The 24,820-nt window shown below is 39.8% G+C and overlaps 1 protein-coding gene across 1 annotated transcript in view; it reads right to left on the reverse strand.

The window, feature by feature from the left end:
• Nucleotides 1-24,820, reverse strand: part of UTRN (utrophin) — a gene marked incomplete in the record, with an annotated part of 519,651 nt that overhangs the window by 304,499 nt on the left and 190,332 nt on the right. The window contains 5 exon segments of the mRNA XM_070073468.1: nt 493-707; nt 10,250-10,325; nt 13,400-13,549; nt 15,094-15,229; nt 20,022-20,197. Coding sequence (XP_069929569.1) covers nt 493-707; nt 10,250-10,325; nt 13,400-13,549; nt 15,094-15,229; nt 20,022-20,197 — 753 coding nt within the window.

Consider the following 24,820-nt stretch of genomic DNA (forward strand, 5'->3'; position numbering starts at 1 on the left):
TAATCCCCTTCCTCAGTCTGGGCTCCTGAACAGGGGCTTGCAGCTGCCCAGTGGCTTTTATTGGATTCCACCATGCCAGTGCAACCTGTCTAGCTACTTGTACTCAGTGCCTTGCCTTAATTTGGGCTTATTTGTAATATGGAGATGGAACAGTACCTGACCTACCTTTCAAGGTTACTAAAGAAGTGAGTGAGATAATAAAACACTTAGAAAATGCCTAACAAGTTTGCACTAACATGTCTAGATTTATGATACCAGTCTTAGATTTTACAAATACTGTTATTAGCATAAGGCAGTAACCCCGTGTTCTCCTAAAGGTACAAATGCAAGAAAAGCTGTAGTCTGCAGAGCAGGACCAGGCTGCTGACTTCACAATGAATTTTTTAAACCTCCTTCTTCCAACATTAAGGATAAACAAAGGAGACCCAAACAGATCTTGTCTACCCCAGTGTTGTGGTATCTCCAGGACAAGCCTTTACCCAAGGCACCTACTTTCATTCGAGAAACGGTCTTATTGATCTCTGTTACATCCCCGACTGTGACGATGTTGGACTTCAGCATCTGGTCGATCAATATTAGCCAGTCGGCTAGTTCTGTTATGGTTTTATCCAGATCAGCAGGAATTGAAATGTCGGAAGTACGATGAGACTGAAGAGGAACATCAGTTGCAGATGAAACTAGCACCACCTTTTGGACACTAGGATGTGCTGAAATAAAAAATGTGGCAAAACAGAAACAAATCAGCAGGACACTTAGATTATGGTGATGTAAGGGTGGCATGTGCATGTGTATTTAAGTACAAGTTAGCCTAAGTAAAAAAATTATAAAAGGTTTTTATGTTTTCGTAATGAAGTGGCCATGGGCATTGACTACAATACCTATGTCTTTTGTGATTCCCAAAGAAAACTAAACAGTCTCACACTGTTTCAGAGCAACATTAAATGCCCAGAAGGAATAAAATAAATAATAAACCATCGGAAAATTACTGGCATCGTTATATTTTTGTCAAGATATTTTTCCTTTAATTATAATTTTTCATTTTTTATTTGACTTTATAATATCAGCACATCTCATTCTTAATGTAATTCTGAATAAGTATGAAATTATCTACAAATATATTCACTTTTATTTAGCCCTTTTCTTTCATTGTTCCTGAAATGTTGTTCAAAAATCACCTTCCAAGAAACAGCTTTTTAAAAAATGATTTATTTGCAATGCAGAGTTACAGTGAGAGAAAAGGAGAGACAGAGACAGATGAAAAATGGGGGAGAGACAGAGAAACAGGAGAAGAGAGGATGGCAGAGAAAGAGAGAGGGAGGAGTGGGGGAGGAGAGAGACAGAGATTTTCCATCTGCTGGTTCACTCATTAAATAGCCTTAATGGGGGCCGGCGCCGTGACACATTAGGTTAATCTTCCTCCTATAGCACCGGCATCCCATATGGGTATCAGTTCTAGTCCTGGCTGCTCCTCTTCCAGTCCAGCTCTCTGCTGTCACCTGGAAAAGCAGTAGAAGATGGCCCAAGTGCTTGGGTCCCTGCATGGGAGACCAGGGTCTAAGAAGCACCTGGCTCCTGGCTTTGGATAGGCGCAGCTCCAGCCATTGCAGCCATTTGGGGAGTGAACCAAAGGAAGGAAGACTTTATCTCTGTCTCTCTTACTGTCTATAACTCTACCTCTCAAATAATAAATAAAATCTTTAAAAAACAAAATGGCCTTAATGGCCAGGACTGGTCCAGGCCTAAGTCAGGAACCAGGAGCTTCATCCGAGTCTCCCCTGTAAGTTTCAGAGACCTATGTATTTGAGCCATTTTTCCACTGTGTTCCCAGGAGATTTTGCAGGGAGCCAAATAGGAAGCAGAGTAGCAGGGACTCAAACTCACACTCTCTGATACGGGATGCTAGTGCTGAAAGCCCACTGAGCCACAATGCCAGCCCCAAGGAATTCTCTCTCAGAGCACTTTGCACATTTCTGATCTCCACCTTACAAATTTCTCAAAACTGAAATACTGGGTCAGAAAATATGAAAAAAAGTGTATGCATTTAATACTCACTGTCAAATTGCTTCCAGCATATGGCACTGAAAAATATCTACACCAACAATATTCATCTCAGTGAACAGACACATATTTTACTATTATAATCATTTAGTTTTTTTATTATTAATAAGACTAATATTTTTCAAACTTGCTAAAGAAATGTGGTATAATAAATAACTATCAGGGTTTTTTGATCTGTTTCCCTATAATTTACATGAACTCTTTCACTAGGAAATATGAATCCTTGCCATGTTGTCAAAAAGAATGCTTCTATCTGAGGAATTTTTTTAATATGTGGTTGTTCTTTCTGAACAAATGAACAAGCCTAACATGATTAAATCCATAAATCTATTGTAGAGGATTATTTTCCCAGGTCTTTTAAAGTTAGGAACACTTATCTTCTTCTAAGATTTGAGAAATGTTTCCTTGCTCTCTATTTTTCTTTTTACTTTGTTTTTGTTTTTCAGTTTTTGTTTTCATGCTTTCTAATCATGGGAGGTTGATTGAGGTTGATTGTTGTTTTGATACTAGGAATAGCTACACTAATTATTAAATCAAGCCAGAGTTTATGATGTGTAAGATGAGACAATTTTCTAAAACATATACTCAGACTGAAAATTCATTTTAATTCCAATCAAAATACCAATCTGTTTGCCTGTAACTTGACAAAACAGTAGATTCAAATTTTTGGTTGTAACATTAATATAGAAGAGAAATAGACCAAAATAAGTCAAAGAAAAAAATTCTGGATGAGGGATAGGTCATATGAGATTGAAAAATATGAAAAAAAACATGTATGTGTTTAATACTCATCAACAAATTGCTTCCACAATGTGGAACTGAAGAACATCTATACCAACAATATTCATTTCAATGTGCAAACACATATTTTACCACTATTTAGTTGTAGTGCTTAGCTAATTATTAATTCAGTGAATGATGAAGCAGATATCCAAACAGACCAATGAAAGAACCACAGTGCATACACAGCAGAGATATCTGACCTTGGCAATGACTTTACATACGAATGAGAAAGAATTTACTGTTCAATACATGATACAGGTAGAGTGGAACCCACAGCTAGAATGGGAAAATGACAGGACAGACTGTGACCTCTTCTGTATCATAGGAAAATTAATTCTCGATACATTAAGGATATGAATATAAAAACCAAAAGTGCTAGCTAAAAATATGAAATATGTTTCTGACTTCATAGAATTGGAGGAGCTCTGAAACAAAGCATAAAAGAATTTGAGAATTGTTAAAAAATCATAAATAACCATTTTAAAGCCTTCACATGACCTAGAGAGGCAATATTTATAATGTACATTCCAGAAAAAGAACTGTAACCAAAATACTTCTTTTAAAATTTCAAAAATCAACAACCTATGAAATAGGAAACAAGAAAGATCATAAATATGAAGATGAAAAAATATTACCTCATTGGTAACTGAAGAAATACAAATTAAAATGAATTACTGGGGCTGACATTGTGGCATATCAAGTAAAGCCACCTCCTGTACACCAGCATCCCATACAGGTGCCTGTTCGTGTTCCAGCTATTCCACTTCCAATTCAGCTCTCTGCTAGTTCCCTGGGAAAAGCAGCAGAGATGGCCCAAGTATTGGGCCCCTGGGAAACTTGGATAAAGCTCCTGGCTCTTGGCTTTGGCCTGGCCCAGTGCTGGCTAGCCACTGTAGCCAACTGGAGAGTGAACCAGCAGATGGAAGATCTCTCTCTCTCTCTTTCTCTCTCTGTAATTCTGACTTTAAAAAGAAATAAATCTTAGGCCGGCACCGCGGCTCACTAGGCTAATCCTCTGCCTTGCAGCGCCAGCACACCAGGTTTTGTGCCGGTCGGGGCGCCGGATTCTGTCCCAATTGCCCCTCTTCCAGGCCAGCTCTCTGCTGTGGCCAGGGAGTGCAGTGGAGGATGGCCCAAGTACTTGGGCCCTGCACCCCATGGGAGACCAGGAAAAGCACCTGGCTCCTGCCATTGGATCAGCGCGGTGCGCTGGCCACAGCGCGCTGGCCGTGGCAGCCATTGGAGGGTGAACCAACGGCAAAGGAAGACCTTTCTCTCTCTCTCTCTCACTGTCCACTCTGCCTGTCCAAATAAATAAATCTTATTTTGAAAAAGAATATATAAACGCATTACTATCTATATACCCAGAACATATGTTGTCAATGTAACATTTGGAAGCTCTGGTTTCTAAAGACTCTTCCAAGGGTCTTAATACCTATATAAAGAGTCACCATCGTAAAAAGCTATTTGCCATTTCATATCTATTTGGAGTCCTACATGCACAGTGGTGTTTTATCTGACATATCACATTGGTGTTTCACATGTCTATCACAAAAGACCAAATGCAAAGGTATATATGAGAATCCAGTTGCCTTCTGCTAAGCTAGACATTTAAGAGATTTTGAGGATGGCGCCACGGCTCACTAGGTTAATCCTCCGCCTTGCGGCGCCGGCACCCCAGGTTCTAGTCCCGATCGGGGCGCCGGATTCTATCCCGGTTGCCCCTCTTCCAGGCCAGCTCTGCTGTGGCCAGGGAGTGCAGTGGAGGATGGCCCAAGTACTTGGGCCCTGCACCCCATGGGAGACCAGGAGAAGCACCTGGCTCCTGGTTTCGGATCGGCGCAGTGCACCGGCCGCAGCACGCCGGCCGTGGCGGCCATTGGAGGGTTAACCAACGGCAAAGAAAGACCTTTCTCTCTGTCTCTCTCACTGTCCACTCTGCCTGTCAAAAAAAAAAAAAAAAAAAAAAAAAAGAGAGAGATTTTGAAAACTGTAAAGCAATGACTCTTTTCTACCTTTTTGGTTTGGAAAATATGGCTCTTATGTTAATGTTATAGAAATACATTATTTTTGCCAACATAATGACTTTGTTATTGTTATTTTTAAACAAATTAATTATACAAATAATTTTGAAATTTCTAATTATGTAAAAAATGACAAATATAACACACATTAATTTTTAAAAGTGCAAACGATCCTGAGCACAAAATATTGAGATGCTGGTCATAACAGAACTACAAAAACCCTTACCCATACTGGCGAGAGTCTGAACTGGAACAGTAGTCTAGAAAGTTCTGTAGCAGTAGTTAGCAAACTAGAAGGCTCCCATGTCCTAGGACTCGGTGATATTGCCACTAGGTATGAATTTCACACATCACAGTGCCCACTCTGCACTGTAGCTTTCTCTGTAGTTTTGATTCACTGAATACCCACTAAGAAGTTACCATGGGAGAGGCATGTTCTAGATGCTGCAGGTATGGGAGTATGCGAGACAAAGTCCTGTCCTTGTGGAGCTTGTCTGGCAGGGAACACTGACACAAGCTATGAAGTAAAATCAGTTCAAAAAGAGAGAGACCGTGTGTGTTTGAGATATGGTATGCAGGAAGGCATATTTGAGGAAGAACTGAAAAAAGTAAGTGTGTGAAACACACGAATATCTGAAGGAGGAACATTTTTGGACATAACAGAAGTAACAGCAGGCATAAGTTCCAGAAAATGAAAATGTTCTTGGCATGCATGAAACAGCAAAAAGATGAGGGGTCTGAAGTAGAATGAAAAAAGGGAAAAGTGATTAGAAAGGTGATCAGAGACACAGGCAGTAGGCAGATCACACAGGATCTTCTGGACCATGGAAAGACGTTGCAACACATCTAAACAGGCAGAAATGATTAAAAGACTGTGGGCAAATGAATGCACAATGTTGCCATCAGAAGAAGGGACTATATAGGTAAAGGACAGCAAGAATAGAATCAGAAAAAAAAAATAATGGAATCAGAATGATGAGCTAGAATATTCCAATAGTCTAGACAAAAGATGAGGAAGTTCCAGACCAGGCAAGTGCTTGCTTAGGAATGGCAAAAGGAATCTGGACAAGAGCTGAGGATGATTCCAAGTTTATTGACCTAAGAACTGACTAAACATCCAGAGTTCAAAATCTGTCTACAGCTTTGGGACTCCTGACTACAGCTAAAGAGAGCTCTAGGATTATAGGATAACCATGCAATGAATACAATAAAGCAGTTGAAATGAATAAACTGGAGCTCTGTGTCAGTGAGGATGATCCAGTTGATAGGAAACAGGATAAGTGCAAAGCCAAGAGAAGATGTGATCAAAGCACAAGTGGGGGGCCAGTGCTATGGTGTAATGGGTAAAGCTGCCACCTGCAGTGTTGGCATCCCACACGGGCAACTGTTTGAGTCCCGGCTGCTCCACTTCCAACCCAGCTCTCTGCTATAGCCTGGGAAAGCAGTAGAAGATGGTCCAAGTGCTTGGGTCCCTGCACCTGTGTGGGAGACCCAGAAGAAGCTACTGGCTCCTGGCTTCAGATCGGCACAGCTCTGGGCATTGTGGCCATCTGGGGGATGAGCCAGCAGATGGAAGATATCTCTCTCTCTCTCTCTCTCTCTCTCTCTCTCTTTCTGTGTGTGTGTGTGTCTCCCTCTCTGCAACTGACTTTCAAACAAATAAATAAATATTTGAAAAAATGAAATAAGGTCATTAATTAAGAGATAGGTAGTAAAGAATACACAGGAGAAAATGCTAACTTTAAGTTTGGAGTGTCCACTTGAAATGCATAGTAATAGCTTTCAAATGAGTACAATCAGCAAGAAGCTGGCATGAATGAACCTTAAGAATATGATACTAGGGCCGGCGCCACAGCTCACTTGGATAATCTTCCACCTGTGGCACCGGCACCCCAGGTTCTAGTCCCAGTCGGGGCACCGGGTTCTGTCTCGGTTGCTCCTCTTCCAGTCCAGCTCTCTGCTGTGGCCCAGGAAGGCAGTGGAGGATGGCCCAAGTGCTTGGGCCCTGCAAAGGCAAGGGAGACCAGGAGGAAGCACCTGGCTCCTGCGTCCGAATTGGTGCAGTGTGCTGGCCATAGCAGCCATTTGGGGGGTGAACCAATGGAAAAAGGAAGACCTTTCTCTCTGTCTCTCTCTCTCTCTCACTCTCTAACTCTGCCTGTCATAATATATATATATATATATATATATATATATATATATATATATATTATACTAGAGGTGGGTGTTTGGCAAAGTGATTACAGTGCCACTTGAATGCCTTTATCCCATATTAGAGTGCCTAGGTTGGAATCCCATCTTTGCTTCTCATTCCAGCCTGTTGCTAATGTGAACCCTGCGAGGTAAAAGGTGATGTTGAAAGAATTCTTATATCATGCCATTATCCTGAAATATCCAGAATAGCTCAATCCACAGACAGAGAACGCAGATGGGGGACTGCCACACACTGGGTGTAGGAGGGAATGGGAAGAATCTGCTTAATGAGTAAGAAGCTTTACTTCGGAGTGATGGAAATATTTTGGAACCTGATAGAGGTGGTAGTTACACAGTGTTATGAATGTACCAAGTGCCTTTGAATTGTTCACTTTAAAATGACTAATTTTTTTTAAATATAATTTTAAAAGAGAAAAAAATGGAATTAAAACATTGTGTAGGAAGAGAGAAAGTGACACTGAGATTAGTTTCAGCACTCATAACTGCCACAGGGATGACAACTGTTTTAAAAATGAACTGCCCACCTAAAGGAAGGTATAGTTTTACTGTCAGTTTTTATGTACTTGTGGACTTCTAAATATAGATTCAGATTTCTCTTGCTCCTTTGCCATGATGATATTTAAAAAGATAAATCAGAGCCGGTGCCATGGCTCACTTGGCTAATCCTCTGCCTGTGGCGGCAGCACCCCGGGTTCTAGTTCCGGATGGGGCGCCGGTTCTGTCCCGGTTGCTCCTCTTCTAGTCCAGCTCTCTGCTGTGGCCAAGGAAGGCAGTAGAGGATGGCCCAAGTTCTTGGGCCCTGCACCCGCATGGGAGACCAGGAGGAGCACCTGGCTCCTGGCTTCGGATCGGTGCAGCATGCTGGTTGCAGCATGCCGGCCATAGAGGCCATATGGTGGGTGAACCAACAGAAAAAGGAGGCCTTTCTCTCTGTCTCTCTCTCTCACTGTCTAACTCTGCCTGTCAAAAAAAAAAAAAAAAAAAAAAGATAAATCGGGGCTGGCATTGTCGTATAGGGGTAAAGCTGCCGCTTGTGATGCCAACATCCCATATGGATGCTGGTTCATGACCTGGCTGCTTCATTTCTGATCCAGCTCCCTGCTAATGGCCTGGGAATATCAATAGAAGATGGCCCATGCATTTGGGCCCCTGCCACCCATGTAGGAAGCTCAGAAGCCACTCCTGGCTTCAGCTTGTCCTAGCTCTGGCCATCGTGGCCATTTTGGGAAGCAAACCAGCAAATGGAAAATCTCTTTCCTTCGCTCTATAACTTTACCTTTCAAATAAATAAATGATTTTTTAAAAAAATACATAACCCAATGCTTTGTTATAAAATATATCAACACCTTTACCTATGGCTATGGAGTTCAGCTTGTGTCTAGTGTTTTGATACTAATCAAGAAAATCAGAAAATGTGGTAAATATACATAATGAAATACTACTCAGATGACAAAAGGGGCCAACACTGGAGCATAATGGGTTACACTGCCACCTGTAATGCTAGCATCCCCTGTGGGCACTGGTTCATGTCCTGGATGCTCCACGTCCAACCTGTCTCTCCCTGCTAACGTGTCATTCTCTCTCTGTCTGTCTCTCTCTCTCTCTGTCCCCCATCTACCCCCTCCCTTTCTCTCCTTCTATGTGTGTGTATGTGTGTGTTTCAAATAAAATGAAAAATGAACAAATTTTAAAGGCAATTTCCTTTTTAAAAGGAAAAGAAGAAATAATGGAAGAAGTAAAGGAGGAGGCAGAAGAGTGAGGTGGCCAGGGATGGAGATGAGGCCGAGGAAGCTGGAAAACTGACGAGGAAGAGGGAGCAGCAGTTGCAGCTTGCAGAGTGCAAAGTGAGGGTCAATCACTTTCAAGTTGTGCTGGGTGACTTAACAGAAGAGCAGAGCAAGGTTGCTGACTGCCAGCAAAGCAGTGATGATAGGGCTGGGGCTCGGTAGCCTGTGTTCTGCTCTAGACACCCTGGTGAGAAGACAAACTCTTCTTTTCCCACATCTAAGTGAGCACTATTTATCAGTACATAGTTTCTTTAGGATTCAGAAATCTAAACGGCCACCTGTCACCTGCTTCCAAGGACATCTAACCCTTTTTTTCAGGCATGAGCAGAGTCTCATTACACATGCCTAGGACTGGTTAACGTAGTGGAGTAGAGCTGATTTCCTGAAATGCTGTGTGGATCCAGAAAACTCAGTAAACAATTTTCCCATCTAGATTCTCCCCCTTCCTTCAGCAAGACCTGTGGTTTCCAAGCATCACACTTAGCCCAGGAAAAGGCAAGACTTATCTACTTGGAGAACAAAGGTCTTGCCCACACAGGGAAGCCAATGAAGTCCAAGGTTTAAAGATGTTCTGGGCCAAGTTTTTGGTGCAGTGGTTATGATGCCTCTTGGGACCTCCACATCACATGTCAGAGAGCTTGGATTCAAGTCTCAGCTCTGCTCCAAATTCTAATTTTTTGTTAATGCATACCCCGGAAGGCAGCAAGCAATGGCTCAAGTGCTTGGGTGCCTGTCACCATGTAGAACTACTGGATTGAGTTCCCAACTCCTGGCTTTGGTCTGGCCCAGCTTCTGTTATTGCAGGCTTTAAGGGAAAGAATCAACAAATGGAAGATCTCTTAGTCTGTGTCTCGCTATCTCTTTCTGTCTTTCGAATGAAATAAGTAAATAATTTAAAGATGACATTATTACAAATAAACAAAAGTAGAATAATAAGCCACAATTGCATGATGTTTAAGGTTTTTTAAATTCTTATGTGAAGGGCCGGCACTGCGGCATAGCAGGTGAAGCCACTGCCTACAGTGCCTAAATCCCATGTGGGTGCCGTTCCAGCTGCTCCGCTTCTGATCCAGCTCTCTGCTGTGACCTGGGAAAGCAGTAGAAGATGGCCCAACTCCTTGGGCCCCTGCACCCATGTGGGAGACCCAGAAGAAACTCCTAGCTCCTGCCTTCAGATCAGCCCAGCTCTGGCCATTGCAGCCACGGGGGAGTGAACCAGCAAATGGAAGACTTCACTCGCTCTCTCTCTGCCTCTACCTCTCTGTAACTCTGCCTTTCAAATAAATAAATAAATCTTTTTAAAAAAATTCTTATGTGATAGTCCTATTACAAGATGTATCTATGCTTATAAAATTTTTTGTTAAAGAATAAACTGTACCTTACCAGCAATCCTTGTCTGTGAAACAGAAGAGGGCTCTTGGATGCGTTCCTTCAGTGTAGTAGGCAATTCTCTGCATATCTGTGAAGCATTAGGCCAAATAGAAAGAGAATAATATTATATAAAGATGAGTGTATTTTCAAAAGGACAGGTGTTGTTTTAAATAACAGTGCAACCACTTTCCTTCCCTTCACACCTAAGCTCTGCTTCCACCTTCACTAAACACTGCAGTCTTGCTCAAGCCCGCAGCCCACTGGCATTAGTCTCAAGAATTCCAGCAGCCCTTAGCTGCCCTGACTATCCTCTCCCTCCCTTTCCCTTGAACTTCATTAAAGCTCTGCAATCCTGATTTTCTTCACACTACTCTGAAGGCTCTTCTAAGCTTCCTTCAGCAGCTCATTTTCCTCTAGCCATCAATGAAACACCAGCATTCCACAGAGAAGGTTGTTGTTCTTTTTGGTTTTGGTTTTGTTTTTGTCTTCACCCCCTTGACCTTGGAGTCTTCTCTGAGTCCTAGCTTCCAGTGATTTCATTTACCATTCGGAGTTCTGAGAGACTAGAGACTTCCCAAAACTTATCTTCCGCTAAGCTCTCTCTGTCACCTGGATACTCACAAGCAGCCACACTGGAATTCACCACCTCATCTTCCCCAGCACCCTCTTCATAAACTTCTTCCAAGACTCTACTTGATCTTTCTGTATCAATTCTTAGCATCCCTCCATCCATTGCTACAGTGAGACTAAAGTGTCATTTTAGTAATATAACTTTCTTCAGCTTAAACTCATCAATAGCTGCTCTCTAGATGGTGAACTATTCTCAAGCTGAAGCTCAAGTCCCTGGTGATGCATGATGAGGGCTCCAGGTTCCGGTGTCTGCAAACAGCTTTCAGCCTCCTATTTTTGAACAACTTCCAGGCCCCAGTTGCACTATGCCCATTCTCAGCCTCCCCTCGACCCCTTCACTAGCTGCTTCCTCTCTCTACAACACCCCTTTACAAAACTCTTCACCAGATCAATACCTCTTCCTCCATCATAAGTTGGCCTAGTTGTGATCGCCACAGTCCCTTTCCAAAGTCAGGGAGGTCTGTCATCTTTGATTCCCTGGATACCTCCATGCTATAATTGCTTGTCTACCTGCCTCACCTAAGGCTGTTCCATGGGTAGCCATACTCTTTTGTGTACCTATTTGTTAACATGGTACCTGGAATAACATGAGAGTAAGAAAAAACCCTAAAGTAAATGAATGAATGGATGGATGAAATAACCCAGATTCGTATTTTCTAAAGTATCTTTGCCAAAGATTTTCTGTACAACAATGTTTGATCTTACACATTTATAAATCACCAAAGTGGAATACATTAAAATCAGTGTAAAGTCCTCAAACAATGGAAGCCAAAGCATTGTCTGCCACAGTGCTCCTAAACTGAACACTGCGTCTTTTTCTATACAATATCCATTGACATTCATCATGTGAAATAAACATGTACGCTCTGACTGAACATGGAAAGACTGAGTCTGGCACATGACATGAAGGCCAGGACATCTGGAGAGGAGTGTACGCATGAGAGAGCAGCAGATAATTGCAAATAAATTCATAGTACAGGAAGTCAGACCAAGAGTCTTAGAGGTTAGCAGTAAGGACTTTGGTCTTTATTCTGAGATGGAATGCCTTTAGAGGAAGTAACAGGAGTTACTTAAATTGAATAACATTTCAACAAATCATTTGACTGCCTTATTGAGAGGAGACTGACAAAGAGCATAGGAGGAAGCAGCAGAGATCAGTGAAGAGACCTTTGTAGTGAAGAAAACAAGAGATGACAGTGGCTTGAAACAAGGTAGTAGGAATTGTATAGCAAGACATACTCAAATTCATGATGTGTTTTTACCTAGGAAAAGTTGAAAGAATTGTATAGGAAATGCTTGTGTGCCCCCAGCTTCTACAACTGTCAACATTTTGCCATTTTTCCTTTGTATACAGCCATCTAGCCATCCCCTAAACCATTCATCAAGTAGACTGTATTTTGAAGGAGAAGCTAATGATGGTGACTGCAAGATATTGATTTTTTGTTTTCCTGTTTTGTTTCTTTTTGATATACTATTCATATACCATAAGACGGACTTCAAGATTTCTGACCTAAGCAGTAGCAAGGATATAAAATTGCCATTAGCTGAGGTAGACGATATGCAGAGGGTAGGTAAATATCAGAAGCTGAATCATGTATGTTAGTTCGAGAAGCCTAACAGATATCAGGTTGAGATGATGAGTAGGCCATTGTGCACTCAAGTTGAAAGTGTAGGGCATGAGGAGAGGTCCAGGCAGAGATACAGATGGGAGAGCAACAGTGACTCATCAAGGCAGTAACTCTCAATCAGGCAGGCTGCATCAGCACAGTACCTGCATCACTAAATGTAGGGGAATGGCAGTCATTGTAGGAGGATCAAAAAAAGAGAAAAATGACTGAAACCAGGGTACATCCAAACCAGTGACAGAGACTTATCCATTCAGTGTACTACACTTATTGTAGGAGTTGGAATAATTTGAGATTTTTTTTGTCTTTGTAAGTTTCCTTGTATCTTCTTCCACCAAATATGTTATTTGACAATTACAAAAATGGCCTACACAGAACTCATATTTTAATATAATAGGTAAGAAATTGATGATATCATCTACCTTTAACTATTTCAATTGCAAAAAAGTAATGATTTCAAGGAAAGGACCCCATCTTACTCATATTTATACTCACATACCATTATATTCTACTGGGACCAAGTACATATATTTACTGAATGAGTACAACTGTTAAACATAAGCTTACATGTGTGAAAAGTCAAACACAATATCTATATCAAGGAAGCTTTATCAAGGTCTTCACTTTCTGAATCTAATGGACTGATATTTTATTGCCTAATACTAGAATATATTCAATATTTAATTTAGTATACATTGATAACATATAAATGGCCTAGGCCAAAGAATTCCATGTAAAAAGGAAAATATTCCTTGCTACTGTCTATGACAAATAACAAGATTATGCATATTTATAAGCATTAATAAAATATACCCATATATGGATATACTTAAAAGTAAAATATTTACATGATCCTGCTAATTTGACAACATCAATACATACAAGAAATGGTAACTTGCATGCCCACCTTATTCCACATCATATTTACACTTCTTAAGCTTTCCGAAATTTTATCTCTTTCATGTAAACTCAGACTTTTATCTGAAAGCATTTCCAATTCAGTTCTATTCAGCAATTTGAGCTTTTCAGCTTGTACTTCCATCTCTTGGGTTAAGTCCTAAAGAGAAGGAGAAAACAAGTATAGTTAGAAGATTGCTACAAAGGTGAAAGTTCAAGAACTTTGTTAGAAATCTGTTGGGAAAGCCTCTTTCTAAATGTGGATTGTTAATTTCTTCATGGAAAATAAACTTTTAAGAAACTTGAACTCATATTAAGCTGTAAATGATAGTAATGAACCCACACCAGTGTCCATTTCTACGCATGCACACAAACACATGCTTCCTATCTCATAACAGGGTCACGTTATATCCTATTTACATTGACAATTTAACATTCTGTTCTTAACTCTACCTTGTTACCCCATGTTAATATACTAACCTGCCCTTTGCATGCTCCCCAAATTCTTTAGGAAAATGACATTCTGAGAAAATTATTGAAATTTTAGGTGTAAATGGGAACAAGCTGGTTAGAAATTGTCACATTTAGAAAACTTAGTAAAAGCTTGCTATATGTTTTTCAGCATTTTTAGCTTTTTCCCCAAATGCCTCAGTCTTATTCCTTTATGGACAAAATCTCTTTATCAAATTGGTAAGTACCCTTTCATGCATGCTGGTGGGTATACACACATTCACACACTATTTTTAAATAAAAATATGAGCATGTTATGCTTATTGTTCTGCAACAAGTAGTTTAATTTCTTAGCATAAAATATAGATATAAAAAGGAACATAAAATTTTAAGTATATTTAAAATAGGTGCATATCTATACATACTTATGTACTTGTATTTATTATATACATATATAACTATAAAAAGTTCTTGTTGGTTGCAAATCAAAAAAGAAAATTTGATTAATACAACCATGACTGCAAGTCAGAGTTTTTCATCTTATAGACAATAATCACTAATTATTCTTCACATCTGAAAGCAAAAAGCTATACCTCACTGCCCTGTCATACTCTTAAAATGTTAAAGTCAGCTCAAAATAGGCTGCAATCCTTTGGTCTAACAGGGACACTGCGGTGGTTTGTCCAGCTGTACCTCTGAAAGACCAAAGTTAGAGTTATTCTTAAAAAAAGAAGTTCTTGGCCGGCGCCGCGGCTCACTAGGCTAATCCTCTGCCTTGCGGCACCGGCACACCGGGTTCTAGTCCCGGTCGGGGCGCCGGATTCTGTCCCGGTTGCCCCTCTTCCAGGCCAGCTCTCTGCTGTGGCCAGGGAGTGCAGTGGAAGATGGCCCAAGTGCTTGGGCCCTGCACCCCATGGGAGACCAGGAAAAGCACCTGGCTCCTGGCTCCTGCCATCGGATCAGCGCGGTGCGCCGGCCGCAGCGCGCCGGCCGCGGCGGCCATTGGAGCGTGAACCAACGGCAAAAGGAAGACCTTTCTCTCTGTCTCTCTCTCTCACTGTCCACTCTGCCTGTCAAAAAAATAAAAATAAAAATAAATAAATAAATAAAATTAAAAAAAGAAGTTCTTCTTTCAAGTTCACCACATTTACCACAAGTACAGTTTCTTCCTCTCTTCTTCTTCAGTCATTCATTAAGTGTCATGTCCACGCAGCAAACGGCATTGGAAAAGACAGACACAAACAAAACACTCACTGTTAATTCTTGCAGGTTTGCTTCCAGCTCAGCAGGTGATGTCCTTTGCACAGCATTCTCAGCCTTTTTCAGCCAACAGCCAAGGTCATCTAGCCTCTTCCTGTATTCTACCACCTGCTTACTTTCTCCTTTTAATCTGAAGAAAAAATTTAAAAATTCTGAAAAATCTTCCTACTTAGGCAGAACACTACATATTTGCATTGTATATCCTAAATATCACCCTCAAAAAACAAATTCTAATAATTATCTTAATATATATTTTGAAATATTTATTTCAAAGATGTATTTATTTATTTGAAAGGCAGAGTCACAGAGAGAGAGAGATGGAGAGACAGACACAGAGATCTTCCATCTGCTGGTTCACCCCTCAGATGGTTGCAACAGCCAGGGCTGGGCCAGGCTGAATCCAGGAGCCAAGAGCTTTCACCAGGTCTCCTACATAGGTACCTGGGGCCCAAGTACTCTAGACATTTTCTGTTGCTTTTCCCAGGCCATTTGCAGGGAGCTAGATTGGAAGTGGAGCGGCTGGGTCTCAAACGGGCACCCTTATGTGGTGCCAGCATTGCAGGCAGCAGCTTTATAAACTATGCCATGTCAGGACCGTTTTTAAATTTTTTTGTAATATATATTTTTAAATGAATGTTAATAGTCATATGTACATTTTGTAATACTCAAAGTTATTCAATAAGAACAAGAGTTTCCCTGTAATTAAATTCAAGAGCATTGAAACTAAAGGATACTGCTTTCTCTCATCATGAAAAGCTGTATAGAAACTTAATACAAAAGATTTTTTAAAGTTAGATACCACTATGCTGCAAAATAGAATTTTTCAAAGAAATCATGAGAAACATCTTTATCTAAAATAATAAGAAAAACACATATTTCGCCTTGAGTACTCCATGGAGAAAGAAAGGCATCATTATATAACATATTGTTCACATTGGTGGCAACTATTACTCTCTTCATAGAGTATAAAGAATAAGGCAAGATCCTGAGAATCGGAAAATTTTTACCAGTGTTACAAAAGAAAAATGTAAATTTAGCTAGTTCATTAAAATAGTTATTATATTTGAATATAAAGAGACCTAGAAAAAACAAAGCAATAGTTTTAAAGGATGCAAGAAAACTTTCAGATGAATAAAATAAACTGCCTTAATTAGATCTTTTACATGTTTTAAGGATAACATTTATAAGAATAAAAACCATCTGTTGGAAGTTGAGAATATGATTAAAACTTATGTGACAAAAAAGATTATGTATATTTATAAAAGAACTTGAAAGCTATTAAGAGTGAGGCAGTATTATTTTTATGTTTGTTGTAATTAGCTGGTGGTTTAAAAACTGAATGCAAATTTTTAGTGAATTATACTGTGTCATACCTAATAAGAATTTACTTTTTTATGACTATGGCTTTTCATTTTAATTATAAGGGCCTAAAATAATGGTATAACACATATAATGAAATATAAATTTACTTATATAAATAAAAGGGAGCTAATAATATGTGAAGAATATTGTAATGTTTAAAAAACAAAGCAAATCACTACAAAAATCTCAAGTTTTAAGTATCCACCAAGAAGAGAACACTGCTTCAGATTAAAAAAAAATCATTGAAGCAATAGTTAACCAATGGTTAGGACTTCTGATACTATAATAGGTATCCTCCACCCTCTGTGTTGATAGTTATTTAATTAAACAACCGTAGAAACACCTAAAATAGGCCTTTTTCCCAAAAAAGTTGGAATTTAAATTTCTAATGTCATAATCATGACTAGTTTAGTTTTTCGAAAATAGAACTATGAAGGAAACAAACATTATCAAGTGATTCCAAAAAACATATTTGAGCCATCCAAAATTTTCATTTGCAAGCTAGCTAAATATAATCAACATTTTAAATGTTCCCCTAAGATTTAAAACAAATTATAAATTCCTGCTCGAACAGTATATAAAAAAATTTCATTCAGGAATAACACCATAAGTTGTTGAACTATACAAATATTTGACCACAAAGGCATTCAATAAAAAACAAGCCACTGCCTGCAGTGTCAGTATCCCATATGGATGCTGCTTCAACTCCCAGCTGGGAAAGCAGTTGAAGATGGCCCAAGTCCTTGGGCCCCTGCAACCACATGGGAGACCCAGAGTAAGCTCCTGGCTCCTGGCTTCAGATCTGCACAGCTCTCTGGCCATTGTGGGGAACAGCAGATGGAAGATTTCTCTCTATATATATCTCTCCTTCTCTCTGTGTGTAACTCTGACTTTCAAATAAATAAATTAACCTTTAGGCCTGCACTGTGGCTCACTAGGCTAATCCACCTGCGGCACCAGCACCCCGGGTTCTAGTCCCAGATGGGGTGCCGGGTTCTGTCTCGGTTGCTCCTCTTCCAGTCCAGCTCTCTGCTGTGGTCCAGGAAGGCAGTGGAGGATGGCCCAGGTCCTTGGGCCCTGCACCCGCATGGGAGACCAGGAAGAAGCACCTGGCTCCTGGCTTCAGATCAGCGCAGCGTGCCGGCCGAAACAACCATTTGGGGAGTGAACCAACAGAAGGAAGACCTTTCTCTCTGTCTATCTCTCTTTCTCTCACTGTCTAACTCTGCCTGTCAAAACTAAATAAATAAATCTTTAAAAAAAATAAATTAACCTTTAAAAAATTTAAATTGATAATTTTCAATGACTTATATTATAGTACACATAGAAGCTCTTGAAGTGCCAGGTGTCCCCAATTTAAGATTGGTTACAAACCTGAAGTGAAGTTTAATATGAATTGATGAAAACAAATATCGCTTTAGTTAAAATACAAGATGTAGTGGAAGAGATTCATTAATCTTTTCACTCCTCTGGCCGTTGTGGTCATTTGGAGAGTGAACCAGCAGAATAGAAGATATCTTTCTGGCTCTACCTCTCTCTGTAACTCTTTTAATAAATAAAATAATTCTTAAAGAAGTTGAAATCCATGCACAGATTTTCATAACATGCATGTTCCATCAACTTTTTGAAGACCTTATGCATGGATTTCAAAATTTTTTGCTCCAAACTATTTTTTAATTTCAATTTTCAAGGAATCTGTTGAAGTATCCTCATATCAGTGTCCCTTTGTTGGTTTCAGTAGTAATAATGACCACACTCAAAGAGGTCCCTTTAACAATCTGCAGGAGTACCTGTCTTCCCCCAGGAAGGCCTAGGACACGGATTGTCTAAGCCTGACGTGCTCTCCATGAAACCTAAGATCCCGTGAGACCTCAGCATCCATTCCTGTCCCTGGTTCTCTGAGCCCTCCTCACCATCTATTCTTTGCAGATGGCTACGCATGCCTACCATCTTTATCTTTTCTGCATCGTTTCCCTAGACAGACCTCCCCAGAAGGAATGCATGCAAAATGGCTGCAAATTCCAGAAAATTCAGCTGTAGTATCCTCCTCAGGTAATGGTTAAATTCTAAATCCCATTGTGCCTATTTCTTTAACAAAAATGTATATTCTCATTGATTTCTTCAGTCACACTAATAACATTTTTTCCTTTAAACACTTTCTTCTTCAGCAATTGAGCATCTTAGTCATACTTCTAGTCTAGTGCTAAGAACAGGTGTCATAAATATATCAAATCAATGAATTAATCATTGGCGATAATCAGCAATAGCATGCTTGCAGAATAACTTCTAAGTTAACTTCACAAGCAACATGTATTTTAAATGTTCACTATGAACAGTCAGAGAACACACATTTAACAAACAGTGTCTCATTTAATCCTCATGACAACCTAAACCATTATCACACGTTCATTTACGGAGGGCAAACTTGGGTCAGGGAGCTCTGAAATCTCCCCTAGTTTCTACAGCACAAGATGAAAGCATAAGATAGCACCATAACTTACTTTCCTTGGAGAACCTGGGGAAGATATTTACCTCTCTTCTGGAAACCTCAGTTCTCAAAGCTGTACAATGGGTCTAATTGGATTGAATTGTAGTTGTGAGGACAAATGAGGAAATACATGCTGGGACCAAATGCTCTCTCCACTTACACCATCATTTCTCAACCAAAACATACACATTTTTGTCTTTTACCAAAACACACATATAACAGACTTTTTTATAAAAGATAGTCATAGGTCACTTTAAGACTTGAATTTTTATGTCATATCCTATTACTGAACTTAATTAAGGAATTGAGTGGCCTTTAACAAAATAATACATTTTCACTGAAATAATACATCATCTTAGAAGAAAAAAAATCTTAGAATTTTTAATCCAAATTACAAAAAGCCAGGAAAAAAACCTACAAAATATCATTAATGGGATGGTTTCCAACAAGAAAAAAAAAATCATTCATCAAATCTTGACTGTCTCAGAAAATCACTTCATATAATCCTAATTACATAAAATATATACTATTCTCTGGAAATCAAGCATGTTTGCAACCAGAAGATTAATAAAATATGGGCCATAATCTACTATAAAAATAAATAATAATGTATTTATGATACTACATAGATGGGAAGCTATTGTTTATCAAGTACTGACTTTTACAGATACAACCCGTAAGACAATCTAATGAGAGGGGTGACTAATACAGATTCTTCCAGTAAACAAGGAAGATGAAGGCCTGACTCCAAAGCCAGATCCCAGAAAATCCAGTGTGTTCTTTCACCACGTCAAGTTCCCATCATGATCACCCAGTACAATAAACCTTCAGAAACAGCAGGAATAAGCTATTTTTACAGATGAGAGAGCTTTAAAAAAATCATGAAAAAACTATGCATGAATTTCAAACACTTCATTCCATTTTCCACAAACTTTTTAAACTTCCTTGTTATATGTCATCATTCCTATTATTGTACAAGACTATACAGGAACTTTGAATTCATTGGATTGTATTTGAAATTCTATGCAAAATATGCTGACCTTGTGCCCACAAATGATCACAGCTAAATTACCTCTGCTGCCTATCCCTCACTTCTCCAAGGACTGTGTTCCAGCGTTGGTTTATGCCTGTCAATTTGTCTTTCAAGAAGCTTCCATCGGCCGGGGAGAGTTTCTGGGCAATCCCGTCCCCCGTTCGGTTTAGCACTGCCATCCTGGGCTGGTGGCTGTCGACGTCCTCTTCGAGTTCCTGAAAGAAAGCCCCATTCCAGATGAACTCCGTTATTCAATTACCCTGTTGTGACATGAGGGGTCCACCCGAGTAGTGTGGCATTAATCTAAGAATTTGGGAAACAAATCATTAGAACAGTTTATGTTAATAAAAAAGGCATTTTTTGTAATTTATTAATGTTTCAGGATATATATGATTGCCTTAACTAGAAATTACAGTGTATACCTCTATAGAAACATTACATGGTATCCCATAAAGGTGTACTATTTTTTATATGTCAGTAAAAAATAAAATTATTTTTAAAAGGAAAAAAAAAACAATTCAATTACATTTCAAAAACACGCTTAATGTAATCTGCTTAGAAATCTAACCCCGGGGTAGATTCAAAGATGGTGGGAATAGGGAGGGAGCTTACTGCTCTAGTTTAGGGAGATAGTTAAAAAAAAAGTGGAGAATTACAATCTCAGGAGAGAGGTAGGAAGAAAACTACAGAGGAAACTTCAAGCAAATTAGAGAGACACCATGGCTCTTTGTGGAGGGTGTGGATGCAAACAACTCAGAACCCCAGCAGCCAAAAACGTCAGCACCAGCTTTGGAGAGTGAGGTGAGATCAGACTGCAGAAGCCAAGCCACTGGCAATAAAGCTGTGGGAAGAGACTGGCATGAGTTCGGGTTCGGTCCCAGTGATTTTGCATATACATTGTGCACCCAGCAACCAGCTAAGAGGAGACTGCTGAGTCTGGCTGGGAGCACTGATAGGGAGCTGGGCACTGGTGACTGTGGAAGCTTTGTGGATTCGGACAGAATTTGAAAGCACTGAGGCTGCATAGGAGGACACAGGGTATGTCTGGGTCCAGAGAGCTCAGGGCTCTCTGATTGCTTGGTGAGCAATCAGAGGGATCCATGCTCACACTGAGGACTGTATGGATCCTTTGTGAGGTCCATGTAGAAGCAAAGATGAGTGTTGCACCCACAGGGGCTAACGCCCAGGCATTGGTCTTCTTGGAAGAGAAGAGATGAATGTGAGACTAAAACAACAGAGCAGATCGAATCCTCACCTCTAATAATTAAAAAAAGAGGAGATGTATGATGCCCAACTTGGTTGTCACTTTGGACACTCCCCTCGCCCTGGAGCACTGAACACAGTGCCCAGGTCAAACACAGTGCACAGGTCACATCCAGCACACATCTCTGGGTATTCGTTGAAAAAGCAGATACTCCACTAAGCCACAGAAGAATATACTAAAATGTTCTTTTTTTCATAGTATTTGTTGAACACTTTACTGAGTATAGAGTTAAATTTGTGTATAAAGTTAACTGAGGGGCAAGTGCTATGACACAGCAGGTAAAGCCACCCATGCAGTGCTGGCATCCCACATGAGTGCCAGTTAGTGTCCCAGCTGCTCCACTTCTGATCAGCTCTCTGCTAGGCCTGGGAAAGCAGTAGAAAATGGCCCAAGTCCTTGGGCCCCTGCACCAGTGTGGGAGACATGGAAGAAGCTCCAGGCTCCTAAGATCAGATTGGTGCAGCTCCAGCCAATTAGCTTCCCAATAAATCAGGATTATTCTAATTTTTACCATACCAACAGGGGTTACCCCTTATATCCCCTATCTTCAACCCAAAAATTCTATTTTCCAATATCTTTTCTACTTTTTAAATATATTTTATTGACAAATTAAAATTATGTACATATATAGTGTGCAAAAATGTCATCACAGGGAAAAATAAAACCAACAAGTATCTCCACAAATCCTAAAAATAAATGCAGAAATTCAAGAAACAAGAATAAGGAAGACAACATGATGCCCCCAAAGGAACAAAACAATACATCAGAAAGAATAATTCACTCAAAGTGGGATTTATACCTAGTATGTAGTGATGGCTCAACAGTCACAAATCAATGTGATACGTCACATTAACAAACTGAAGAAAAAAAACATAGGATTACCTAATAGATGCAGAGAAAGCATTTGATAAAATACAATATCATTTCATGATGGAAACTTTAAACAAACTGGGTAGAGAAAGAACATTCCTCAGCACAATCAAGGTAATTTATGGCAAACCCATGGTCAGCATCCTATTGAATGGGGAAAAGTTGGAAGCATTTCCACTGAGATCCGGAACCAGACAAGGATACCCACTTTCACCTTTGCTATTCAATATAGTCCTTGAAGTTTTAGCCATAGCCATTAGGCAAGAAAAAGAAATTAAAGGGATACAAATTGGAAAGGAGGAAGTCAAACTACCCCTATTTGGAGATGACATAATTCTATATATAGTAGATCCAAAAAACTACACTAAGAGACTATGGGAATTCATAGAAGAGTTTGATAAAGTGGCAGGATATAAAATCAACACACAAAAACCAATAGCTTCTGTATATACAAACTGCCATGACAGAGAAAGAACATCTAAGACCAATTCCAATCACATAGCTGCAAAAAAATTAAATACCTTTCAATAAATTTAACCAAGGAGATCAAAGATCTCTACTATGAGAATTACAAAACATTAAAGAAAGAAAAAGAAGAAAATACAAAAAAAATTTGAAAAATCTTCCATGTTCATGGATTGGAAGAATCAATATCATGAAAATGTCCATTCTTTAGAAAGCAATATACAGATTCAATGTGATACCAACCAAAATACCAAGGACATTATTCTCAGATATAGAAAAAATGATGCTGAAATTCATTTGGAAACACAGGAGAACCCGAATAGCTAAAACAATCTTATATAACAAAAAGCTGGAGGCATCACCATACCAGATTTCAAGACATCCTAGAGGGCAGTTATAATCAAAACAGCATGGTACAGGCACAAAAATAGATGGATAGACCAATAAAACAGAATAGAAACCCCAGAAATCAACCCAGACATCTATAACCAACTTATCTTTGACAAAGGAGCTAAAATCAAACCCTGGAACAAGGAAGTCACTGTAACTAATGCTGAGGGGAAAACTGGAATTCCACATGCAGAAATATGAAGTGAGACCCCTACCTTACATCTTACACAAAAATCCACTCAAAGTGGATCAAAGACCTAAAACTATGACCCAATTCCATCAAATTATTAGAAAACATTGGGGAAACCCTGCAATCAATTGGCACAGTTACAGAGTTCTTGCAAAAGACCCTAGAAGCACAGACAATCAAAGCCAAGAATGACAAATGGAATTAAATTGAGAAGCTTCTGCACTGCAAAAGAAACACTCAACAAACTGAAGAAGCAACTGAAAGAATAGGAGCAATTATTTGCAAACTATGCAACTGATAAAGGATTAAGAACCAGAATATATAAAGAGTTCAAGAAACTCAACAGCAACAAAACAAACAATCCAGTTAAGAAATGAGCAAAGGACTTAAAGAGGCATTTTTCAAAAGAGGAAATCCAAATGGCCAAAAGACACATGAAAAAATGCTGAGGATCCCTAGCCATCAGAGAAATGCAAAACCAAACCACAATGATGTTTCACCTCACCCCCTTTAAAATGGTTTTCATACTGAAGTCAACAAGCAACAAATGCTGGTGAGGATGTGGCAAAAAATGTACTCTAATCCACTGTTGGTGGGAATGTGAATTGGTACTTTCACTGTGGAAGACAGTATGGAGATACCTCAGCAATCTGAATCAGATGTACCATATGATCCATCCATCCCACTCCTGGGAATTTATCTAAGGGAAATGAAATCAGCATATGAACGAGTTATCTGTACTCCCATGTTTATTGCAGTTCAATTCACGATAGCTAAGGTATGGAATCAACCCAAATGCCCATCAACTGAAGAATGGATAAAGAAATTATGGAATATACACCATGGAATACTAAACAGGGGAAAAAAATGAAATCCTGTCATTTGCAACAAAATGGATGCAACTGGAAAACATTATACTTACTGAAATAAATGAGTCCCAAAAGAATAATACAATATGTTTTCCCTGACCTGTAGTAACTAATAGAGCACCTAAAATGTAATCTATAGAAGTGAAATTGACACTTTGAGAAGCAATGACTTTGAACCGTACTTGTCTCAACTGTTGGGGAACAGTTGCTTTTTTTTTTTTTAATTCACACTATGTTGAACTCTATTTGCTTTAGAGTTAATCATATGTGTACAAAGTTAATTGAAAATAGCCGGCGCTGCGGCTCACTAGGCTAATCCTCCACCTAGCGGCGCCGGCACCTCGGGTTCTAGTCCCGGTCGGGGCACCGGATTCTGTCCCGGTTGCCCCTCTTTCAGGCCAGCCCTCTGCTGTGGCCAGGGAGTGCAGAGGAGGATGGCCCAGGTGCTTGGGCCCTGCACCCCATGGGAGACCAGGAGAAGCATCTGGCTCCTGGCTCCTGCCACCGGATCAGCGCGGTGCGCCGGCCACAGCGCACCGGCCGCGGCGGCCATTGGAGGGTGAACCAACGGCAAAAGGAAGACCTTTTTCTCTGTCTCTCTCTCTCACTGTCCACTCTGCCTATCAAAAAAAAAAAAAAAGTTAATTGAAAATAGATCTTAGTAAAAACAAAAGAATGGGAACAGGAGAGGCAGGAGGATGAGGGTGGGAGTGTGGGAAGAATCACCATGTTCCTAAAGTTGTATTTATGAATGCATGAAGTTTATACCTATTAAATAAAAGGTGTCTGG

Source organism: Oryctolagus cuniculus, chromosome 5, assembly GCF_964237555.1.
Source record: "Oryctolagus cuniculus chromosome 5, mOryCun1.1, whole genome shotgun sequence".
Lineage (NCBI taxonomy): Eukaryota > Metazoa > Chordata > Mammalia > Lagomorpha > Leporidae > Oryctolagus > Oryctolagus cuniculus.